The sequence below is a fragment of the Pipistrellus hanaki genome, assembly GCF_964339955.1.
Source record: "Pipistrellus hanaki genome assembly, chromosome: 7".
NCBI classification, from domain to species: domain Eukaryota; kingdom Metazoa; phylum Chordata; class Mammalia; order Chiroptera; family Vespertilionidae; genus Pipistrellus; species Pipistrellus hanaki.
Genome location: NC_140509.1, coordinates 56,946,529 through 56,957,964, shown reverse-complemented (window position 1 = coordinate 56,957,964; position 11,436 = coordinate 56,946,529). Strand labels below are relative to the sequence as shown.

Here is an 11,436-nt window from a genome sequence, read left to right as displayed (position 1 = left end):
AGACTTTACACTTACAATTTACCCATTTTTCTGCATGTGTATTAGGCTCAATTTAAACATTAAAAAAAAAACCACACACACAAAAACTCTGCCCCATGAAAGTGTCTGTATTCTTAGCAGAATATCATTACACACTAGAGGCCTGGTCCATGAAACTCATGCACGGGTAGGGTCCCTAGGCCTGGCCAGCAATTAGGCCGATCTATGGGGTGACCAGTGGGGCAATTGGAGGCCTCCACTTGAACCTGCCTTGGCAGGCCTGGCATTACCTGCTAACTGACCCTGCCCCCCACCGCCGCTGCTGGTCACCTCCCTCTGCAGGGCAACCAGGAGGTGTTTTGGGGGTCTTGCTGGTCACAGCCTACAGGCTGGAAGCAGGTCCTTCATTGAGTGTCTGCCCCCTGGTGATCAGTGCATGTCATAGTGACCAGTTGCTCTACCAATCGTTCCACCATTCAGTTGACTTACATATTAGAGTTTTGTATAGATAGACTAGAGGCTCAGTTTATGAAATTCGTGCACTTGGGGGGTGTCCCTCAGCCTGGCCTGTGTCCTCACACAGTCATGGACTCCTTGGGTAATGTCTGCCTGCCAACTTAAGCCCAGTCCCCCCAGGAATCAGGCCTAAGCCAGAACTCAGACATCTGTCTAGCAGTTTGGAGCTCTCACAGTCTGGGACCAGTTATGGCAAGGCTCAATGCACCTCCTGTGACTGGTCTTTGGTCATTATGGCATTACGACCCTTGGGATTTTATGATATAGATAGGACTACTATCTTATATACAGTCTATCATTGAGGCACAGGACTATAATACCTTTACTTCACCTGGAAATTCATATGCTTAATAAATTGTCTTTCCATAGCCTATGAGCACCCTGTTTTTCTTTTTAAAATAATATTATGAAACCAAAGCTCCTATAAGAACTCAACCTGTTTTACTTTATGGTAATAATTGAGTTTTGTTTGTCATTACTATTCACTTTTATAGGGCTGCCCTCACTTCTCCTCTCAATAGTATCCCAGAAATCTCTGAAACTATCATTGTTCCCCATCCACTAAAATATTCCAAACCTACCTTGCATTTCCTGCCCCCAAATTTAGCAGTAACTACCCTCAAAGGAGACCTTACTCATTTTGGAGAGAGATAATATAAAGTTCTGAAATCTGGATTTTATATCATCCATACCATCCCTGGCAGTAAACTACCTAATCATAGAATCTGTGTAAGTGTCTTGGTATTTATTAGGATTGTTATGATGGTGGGTTTTCACTGCAATGATGTTGATCTCCTGGTAGCAGTGAAGTAGGTTCAAAAACAAAATCTGAGTCCTCTAAACTGGTAGAAATGCATAATGTATCCAAATCTATACATAACCAAACACATTTTTGGTTAATTTCTTCCTACATTATCAAGTACAGTACAGAAAATGTTATAAACACACTCTGGCAAAAATATCCCTTGGTTCTCAGTTAACAGCAAAGCAATTCAATCAAATTAAACCCATTAGTCTCACTGTTCTCACCATTACTGCCCTGTGAGCATCCTGGGATATAATATTTATTCTGTACAGTTTACCAATGAGTATAGAGGTCCTGGATTTCCTTTGACTTTCACTTTGTTCAAAGTAGGACATTTTATTCCATTCTGCCTAAATTTTTTTCTATTACATATAAATTATGAATGCAGAAGTTAAATTTGTTACTTCATGCAGAGTTTACAGATAAACCTTTTTCTCTATAAAGAATTTCTTTTTTAAATTAATCTGTTCAAGCTAATTCTATTACTTCATACCAAAGGGTCTTAATTTTTAAAGCTGGACTCAAGTAATTGGCTATTCTAAAATAAAATGTCCTTATAATATTTTAATCATGGAAGGTTATGATTTAAAAGCTGCTGTTTTCTGACAAAAGTCTACAGGAATCAGAATTCATTGGCACATTTTCAGCATGGCAAATTGAAAATTGTAATCGGGGTCTGAGAATCTGATCATTCCCCAAGAGTAGAGAAGCCAAAGGTGGAAAGACATTCACCTCAACTGTGCTCTTCATGGGTCTTTAAACTGAATTATTAATGAAGGAAGAAGATATTAAACTCTTATAAAAGTTTCTTCGTGGACTTCATTAGAACCTTTTCTCTCAGTCTATCTGAATCTTCCAAGGGAATCCTGCTTAAGGCAAATATTGATTTCAGGGTCTGCAAAATCTTCTAAGCGGCTTTGTCTTTGGGATTCTCAGTCCAGGCAACTCATCAGAACAACAGTGGCTTTTAGAAGAAACTAACTCACCCTGTAAAGCATATTAAAATGGCCCATGCCCAAGGGTCCCTTCCTCCTGAGTCCCCTATCTGGAGCAAAATTCTAGAGCAGAGGCTCTTTAAAAGATATATTTTATTGCTTTTAATTAGTGCATGACATGAATTTCCTCTGCCATTGGTATATCTGGTTATCCCTTTTTTAACACCAAAGTGTTGTTCCCCACCTTCATTGATTACATTTATAACCACAGGTTAATAACTCTCTATATAACATTTTTATACAGAGTGCCCAGAAACTTGGGAAATAAGCAGTTTGCCCTGAGGTTGTTACAAGAGCCCTATTGGTGCAGGAAAAGTAAGGTCCCTCCTGCAAATGCTTCTGGAAAGAGGGTGTGGGGACAGGGAGGAAGCCGTGGATTTTCCTTCAAATATCCCATAAGAATAAATAAACGATCTTATTAGGTAATCTGATGAAAGAAACCCCGAAATAAACTGGCTTAGACAAAGAGTGGAGTTTAGAGAAAAAACACGAATTGTCTCTTGGCAGAGCCAGGGCAAGGAAGCCTGGATGGGACTGGGCCCTGGACCTTTGAGAGCCTGGAACCCGAAACCACAGGATTACTGTCTGAAACCAGGATTCCTGCCTCCCATCCCTGCTACTCTAACTGCCGACTTTTTCTCCCTCCATACTGATCAGTTTTCTCCACCTGATGGAAGTCATCATAGACGCTATCAGTTCCAAGCTTTACTTTTTGCAAATAGAATCAGTACTAAAGGAGGCGTGGTCTGTCTCTAAGGGCTGAATCGGTGGCTTGATCTGGATTTTTTTTTTAATCTTGTTAATTTTGAGAGTATTTTTGTTTGCCCCTAAAGTTTTCAATGTATGAAATCATATACTCTCTAGGGAATAATGGTTTTATCTCCTCTTTTCAATAGTTAGCTTTGTTACTAGCTTTTAGATTAGTAGTGTGATGCTGTGTTTAAGAGCCAGGTCTCAAAAAAAAAAGAGAAATGGAAAAGAGAAGAAAAATAATGGCTTGAGTGGAGACAAAGTGGCATCCGCGGAATAGGCGACGTGTCCCAGAGCAAACAGAGTGAGCGGCTGAAACCAATGGAACTCAGCCCGAATTGGCAAAGGAGACGCAGCTGGTGAGACGGTTTGCAGCCGGAAAGGTAAAAACAAGGATCTAGGCAGGAGTCTGCCGGACCTCTGCCCAAAGGGTCAGAGAGAAACCACACAGCACGAAGCCACATACCTGAGGACAGGCGGCGCATCTGTGAAAAAAAAGGGCCCACAGTATTGTGGGAGGTAGGGGATTTTGACCCCGGATTCTGGATTTTGGATCTGAGCTCAGAGGTGGCCCAGAAGGGCTGGCCAGACCACGCAGTGCAGTGCCTCAGGGTCTTTTGGAGCTCCTTCCCCACTCTGGGGCCTGTGCCTTCCTTCACTGACCCTAGTTCATAGGTCCTTCTGGATACAGACACTTACCTGTGGCTGAGACGAGCGAGGAGGCGTGGACTTGTGGAATCTGGGGAGAGTAGGTGGTCCAGGAGAGGTGGTAGCGAGCTGGGCCGCCATTTTCTCCTGAGAGATAGCCCCTCCCTCCAGTCTCCAGGCAACCAATACAGCCACACCCAGATCCCACCTGCATGCCACAAAGGAATCTAAATACTCCCTGAGGGGTCTCAGGGACTGGCCTAGAGAGAAATCTACAGCCCCAGCCATGGGAAACTGAGAAGCAGTACCACCCAGACTTCTGGATCATAAGCCAGCCAAAGGAATCACACTTCACTTTTTCACTTTTATTTTTTTGCTAGCTGTACCCGGCCATGCATTGCTGTGGCTCAGTCTTGTTAAATGGAAAAGAAAGAAAAGAGAAAACACATGTTTCTAATACGCTTAATTTCACAGTGCTTGTGGGTATGCAATATTTTTTGTTGTTCCCTTGTCTGTGCAGATATAGAGATTGTTTAGTTTGCCAACTCTAGAACGCGCAACATATAATTGTCCGTGTGAGAAGCAATCCGTGTCTAGTCTAAACGGCACAGTTCTAAAGATTGGCCCTGAGCTTTGTTGATGGTTATTGCAAACGCCAATCGAATGGGGAATTGCAATCTCTTAAATTGAAATGGCATACCCGTTGGAATCGTAGGAATGAGGACATCTTCACCTTTGAAAGATCCTGTCAAAATTGTTGTTTCTACGACATTGCTTATTAATTTTTTACTGCAAGCTGCATGCCATTGCAAAGCTTTGGCTGGTTGATATTTCTCAACGTGATAATTAACATGCCGATTTTCAATTGCAGTACATGCGGGGGCATCCCTGGCAGACTGAGACGGTCTTGTATGTGACTGCCTCGGTTTGGATGTTAGACTGAATAATATTGTTAAGTTCATAGATGTCTTTGTTGTTGGCTGCAAGGATAGCTCGTTCGCTCAGCCAATTGTGATTTTTATAATTGGTTTGAATATTGGGAAGTACTTTTTCAACCACTTCTTCTTTTGACATCACTAAATTGCATAAGTTATGAGCCAATGAAATTCGTCCTGAGATCAGATCAACCGGCACCTTTCTGTTCCCAATTTCCAGCAATTAATATGAGAATATCTCCGCTGATTGATCATTTTGCAGCTGGACACGCATATTTGTAGTTAATTTTAACGTCTTTACATGTTGCCACAAAGTAGAGTATTTCAGGCAAGCATTTATTTCATCCGTTGGTGTCGATCAAGGAATTACAGGTAATGTTTGCCTGAAATTTCCTGCAAGCAATATTAATGTGTTCCCAAATGGCCTGATGTTTCCACGCAAATCTTGCAATGATCGATCAAGAGCCTCGAGCGATTTTTTGTACACCATTGTGCTTTCATCACAAACAATAAGTTTACATTTGTGCAATACTTTTGCCATGCCAGATGCTTTGGAAATGTTGCACGTTGGAGTTTCAATGAATTGCATGTTCAATGGCAATCTCAAAGCGGAATGAGCAGTTCTTCCACCTGGTAGCAATGTCGCAGCTCTTTGGGATCGAATTGCTGCCAGAATCAATCTAATTAGGAACGGTTTACCAGTTCCTCTTGGCACATCTAAGAAGATTTCTCCAACCCCGTTATTGTTATTGACAGTTTGCATTATTTGGTTGTAAATGCCTTTTTGCTCGGGCGTCAGCTTGGCAATATTTGGTTGCACATACGACAAAAGATCACCTGTGTTGTAATTTTGTTCATGACCCAATTCTACAAAGAACAAAGCAGCAGCAGATCTCTTCGGTGATGGCATTCTCAATTGATTGAGAACTTTGTTCGCAATTTCTAAGTACAAATATTCAATCATTATCAACATTGAAATAGAATCATAAAATTGGAAATTTGGAGATCATAAATGGATCGTAAATTGGAAACATTGAAATGAAATCGTAAAATATTTAGTATAGCGTATATTGCTTTTACGTCCAACAGATGGCGCTGTTTTTTAAAAAAACATGTTTTTACCTGTCACAGGTGTGACATCTATATAATAGTACATATAAGGTATATAAAAACACGTGCGTATTCGAATGCAATGTGTCAAAATTTCAAAGCAATCAGTTAAGAACTTTTGGAGATTTAAGATTTTGAACAAACAAACATTTACATTTTTATTTATATGGAAGATTATTTTGTTATCCCTTTTTTTCTTATTTTCTTTTTTTCTTGTTTTTTCTGTTTGTTTGTTGCTTTATTTTCTATTTCTTTTTGCATTACTTTTACATCACTATATTTTATTTTTATTTGTTATTTGTTATTTTTATACTATTTTTTAGATCAATTTTTTGTAAATGTATTATTTTCTTCTCATCCACTAATTCCGTTTCTAATCCCTCAATATTAAATTGAAGTCCTCCCCATATTTATCCAATTCTTAATCTTATTTTCAGTATATATTATAATCTCAGCTTCTACAGATTCTGCCCCAACCCTCTTTGCTGGGTGTTTGGTGGTTTGTTGTTGTTTTGGTTTATCTATTGGTTCTGTGGTGTCTTGCATACATATATATACAGTGGTGCCTCGCATAACGAACACCTCGCACAGCGAACTTTGGACAGGTTTTTCATGAAACCATCGGCCAAAAAGCAGAAAATGGATGAAGATGTGCAAGATTCGGTAGACTCTACTTAGTCTGTCTTAAAATTAAAAAAATGTGTGTTTTTTTAAAAAAAAAATATGTTTTTAGATGTATCTAAATAAAAATATGTCATCTTAGCATATTTTTTTATGTCATCTTAGCATATTTTATGCTACAGAACGAATTATTTTTTTTAACATGTATTGTTATGGGAAAACGCGTTTCACATAACGAACTTTTCACATAACAAGCTTGCTCCTGGAACGAATTAAGTTCGTTGTGTGAGGCACCACTGTATATTCCTTTTTCTTCCTTTGTCTTTTGGCTCTTATCTTTTTCTCTCTCTTCTATATCATTTGTGCTCTCTTTTCTCTCCCTTAACTCTCTTTTCTCAGGTGCTCACTTATATTGGGGTTATTGGTGTTGTGAGTACATTTGTGCTTAGTTCCCTTTGTGTTGTGTATTTTTGAGGTGAATTTTATCCTGTCTGGCCAAGGGACTTGAGAGCAAGCTACACAAGCAGACCCCTGCAGAGGAAACTCCATCCACGAAAGGGTCAATAACACCCCAGACCCATCTGCAGAGGCAGGAAGAATGCGGCAGTGAGGGAGAGAGCATGAGTGAGTGGGGGAGGGAGTAAAAGAGGAGTGTGTGCTCAGGTGGGGTGTATGTGTGTGAGTGAGTGAGTGAGTGAATGCCTGAGTCACAGTTAGATCCCACAGGATCTTCAGGGGCAGGCTAATCAGGCTTGCCTAACTAGGCAGTTTCTGCCACCATTGCAAACAGTCCTGGGAAGCCAGCTTGTCCTCAGAGACCTAGTCTTTTTGAAGGAGAGAGCTGCTGTAACCGGGTGTCCAACCTCACCTCCACCCAGAGTGCCCTCAGATAACACCTGGGACTCTACAGCCACCCTGCCAGGGACCTGCTACCTAGGCTGTGATCACACGGTCAATTTGGATCCAGCCACCCCGAGTGCAGGCTCCTGAGAGTTCTGAAGCACGCCCCCTCAACCCCCTCCCCCGCAACACTTTAGCCCAGGGCACTGTAACCATGTGAACCGCAGACATGTGAGCTGCCCGCTCCTGTCCAAGGAGCAGCAGCACCCAGGCCTAAGAGCAGCACCATCACGTGGCCTGCCCTTGTCCAAGGAGCAGCAGCTGTGTGGGCAGCCCCCCCACCCCTGTCCAAGGAGCAACAGTTGTGTGAGTCCTCCCCCTTCTGAGGAGCAGCAGCTACACAAGCAGCATGCCCTCAACTGAGGAGCAGCAGCTGTGTGAGCAGCCCACCCCCTTTTGAGGAGCAGCAGCCACCTGAGCAGCCTTCCCCCGTCCAAGGAGCAGCAGCCACACAAGCAGACCACACGTCCGAGGCAGCAGCACCCACATGCAGCCTGAACCTGTCTGACGAGAAGGAGCACAATGAGCGGCCTGCTACTGTCCGAGGAGCAGCAACAACACATTCAGCTCACTCCCAAGCAAGGAGCAGCAGCCACACAAAGACTCATAAAAAAATTATTGGACTTAATAAATGAATTCAGCAATATAGCAGGTTACAAAATTAACGCCAAGAAATCTAAGGCATTTCTATATATCAATAATGAAATTACAGAAAGAGAGACTAAAAAGGCAATCTCATTTACTATCGCACCAAAACAATCAACAAATGAAAAGTGATGGCGAGGATACAGAGAAAAAGGAACCCTTATGCACTGCTGGTGGGAATGCAGATTGCTTGAATCCAACGTCTATTTTTATCTTTTTATGCTATATGCCACTTATGGCGAAGGGGGTCATGATAATTTAGCAACTTATTTAACCTTTTGCCTTTAATCCTCTTAAGCCTCATCAATTCTTTCCCTTTTGTTTTCTGAGTTTTAAAATGAGGGTATTAGAATACTCATCCCATATGACTTTTGTGAGCATTAATGAAATAATTCATGTACACAATGATTTTAGTGGCTGGCACATAGGAAATGTTCAATTATTTGAAACATTATTTGCCTTTTATTTATGAACTAGAGGCCTGATGCATAAAGATTCTTGCAAGAATGGGCCTTCTTTCCCCTGGCTGCCAGCACCATCTTCACTCTGAATTTCCTGGGCAGGAAAGGAAGCTGTCTTTTTGGATGGGCATCAAGGTGGCCAAGGCAAAAGCAATGGCTACAGGCTGTGATTGTGATCTGGGATCAAGGTCAGCTAGAATGGTTATGAGATTTTTACAAAGCCTCAATATCTAATATCTGAAATTTGGTTGTAGAATTCATTACACATGTTCCATCAGTCATACTAAAAATGGAAAACTCACTAGACATAGCATTTGGCATTATGTTTAGAGTACTTTAGAGAGAGAGACAGCTGCTCAATGGGGTTTCAGTGTTGTCTTCTCCTGGCTGAACTGTGTGTAGTGAAGGAACCATCAATGACACCAAAAAAACATCATTTTTGCCCTGGCCGATGTGACTCACTCAGTTTGGTTGAGTGTCTTCCAGGCACCAAAAGATAGCTGGTTAGGTTCCCAGTCAGGGCACATGCTCAGGTTTCCAGCTTGATCCCCAGTAGATGGCATGCAGAAGTCAGCCAATCAATGTCTAAAATTATTAAAAGCATATTTTAAAAACAAAACAGAATTTCAATAAAACACACACAAACAACTAAATTTTCCTCAACTCAGTATCGAGGAAAATTCCCACATGGTAGAGAGAAGGGCTGGCAGAAATTCTGGCCTGTGGGCAGGCAGAGGTGTCCTTAGACTCTGTGATGAAAGCCCAGCAGAGTCCCAGAATCCATTCTTCTCTCCCACTAAACCTCCCAGCAAAGGCCAAAGCAGAAGCAGGGCACTTAGGACACAGAACATGATGGTGAATATCCTGGGATCATCAGCATTCATTGAACTCTAAGACAAAGGAGCTGTTGAAAGGCAGTAACCTTTATGAAGCAGAAATTTTTACATTTTGCCTTGTTGCTTGCTAAGAAGAGAAGCTGGTCTTTTACTTACAGAAAATTCTAGAACCAAATATTAAGAAGAACATGGACTTGGGTCACCATAGTGCACAATCGTCCAATATACACTTTGGGATATGTTCAGGGTATCAGAATTGATGATGGAAATCTTGTGATCAATGTGAGGAAGTGGGAAAGAGTAATAGACAAAAATGTCCAGAATGCCCTGTGTTTGGTTAACACAGGGAACTAATCCCAGCTAAGACCACCCCTCCTCCCTCATTGTCTCCTCTCTTTTTTTCAATTGTCCCAGGGGTTGTTTGTTTTAATGCAGATATTTAAATTATATTAAAATGAAGTAAAATTAATTTTAAATTAATTTATTAATATTTAATTAATTTATTTTAATACAAAAATAAAATTGAAATATACAATGTCCTTTAGTCCCCACCAGCATCCCTTGGAAACTCATTACAAATGCAAATTCTTCCAGGGATTCTGATGCACAACCAAGTTTTGAAACCTACATTCTAGTCCAGTGACTCTTAATCCTGGCTGTACCTTGAATTCACCTAAAAAGTTGGAAGTACCCTGTTTGTGACCCATCCCTAGAGATTCCAATTTTATTGGCTCAGGGTGTGGTTATGGGTGTGGGGATTTTTTTTAATTCCCTCACGTGCTCATAATGAGCCAGGACTGAAAACCACTGGTCCATTATAGTCACAGATCAACTACACTCTAGGAGTGTGATAATGGGATGGGAGTAACCTCCCTTCTATCAATAAATAGAGATTTTGGGGTCTGTGTAAGTTCTTTCTGTCCCTGACTTACTCACTTTCTGGCCATGGTGGGTAGAACTGAGTTGCTCTGACTCTGGCCTCTGTGGGAGCTCAGCCTAGCTCTTATCTTTCTTTTCTCGTATCTCCTTGGCCTTTTCAGGTTCCTCTTCCCCATAGTTTTGGTCAGTTATACCAATCAAGGCAGGCTCAGAAAGGCAACTCATGGGTTTCGTCCAAGAATTTTGTGTCAGAAAGAACATTGTGAATTTCTCACAAGCAGATGCTCAGGAGGCCACCATTGTCTTCTTCTCCAGGCAACTCTGCACAGAACAAAGGGCGCAAAGGTTCCCAAAAGAAATCGCTGCACTTATAGATGAGGGCATCATTTATAACATCAAAAAACTTGATTTCTTCCATCTCAACATCTATAAAAATCCCTACTCGTCTAAGTCTGGGGCTTGCAGAAATGGAGGTTTCTGGAGTAGAGCTGAAAAGGATTGTTCCTGCCTTCATGCTCATGACCCAGAAGCCTTGCTCAGAGGAAAAGCCGCTCTTCCTTCTTCGGTCCACTGATGCCTTGCAGACTCCCAGAGCCCAGTCTCTCCCCTCTTCCACTTCTACCTCCCAATAATGGCGACCAGATGAGAAGCACGGGGTTCCTAGAACGCAGGCCATGTAGGTGAACCTTTGGGTATCTTCCATTGCGTTGCGGCGGATCTTCCCACAGCGGACTTGTCTCAGGTCATCAGAGAGGACTAGGCTAGAGTTGGCTGTGGCTGCATCCAGAGTCATATGCTTCTGGAACCTCCGGAACACATCTCGCACGGACAGACTTTGCTCCAGTAGAAAGATGTGCTGTTCAAAGCAAATAGTGAGGAGTCCAACTTCCCATTCCATCCACGGAATTTCTGAGATTGCTTTTCGACATAAGGGACAAGTCAATTTCAGATAATCACTTTCCAGCAGCCATTTTCTCATGCAATCATTGCAGAATATATGCTCACAGGAGAGAGAAATGGGATTGGAGAAGAATTCGAGACAAATTGAACAGATTATTTCATCTTGCAGACTTACCATGATTTCTCACAGTCACGCCTTCCCAGTAAACTGAGCTGAAATGGTCCTTTATTAGCTTCTGGAAGTGATCAGGAGCCTCAGGACAGTATCTTCTCTTCAACAATCAGGATGTACCTAAGTGCAACACACACACAAAAAAATCTATATTAATAAAAGGGTAATATGTTAATTAGACCAGATCGACTGGACATGTTCCATATGTCCCACTTCCTTCCAGACAAAGCCACAGTGGTGGGGACGAGGCCGAGTTGGTTAGGGGCAATCAGGCTGGCAGGGGA

General features: G+C 41.9%; 1 protein-coding gene across 1 annotated transcript; it reads right to left on the bottom strand.

Annotated features, from left to right (window-relative positions):
- Positions 1–10,351: 10,351 nt before the first annotated feature.
- RFPL4B (ret finger protein like 4B) lies at positions 10,352–11,059 on the bottom strand (the record flags this gene model as incomplete). Its single annotated transcript, XM_084890857.1, has 1 exon — positions 10,352–11,059. The coding sequence occupies one exon, from the start codon at positions 11,057–11,059 to the stop codon at positions 10,352–10,354; it is 708 nt and encodes a 235-aa protein (XP_084746983.1).
- Between the last annotated feature and the right edge of the window lie 377 nt (positions 11,060–11,436).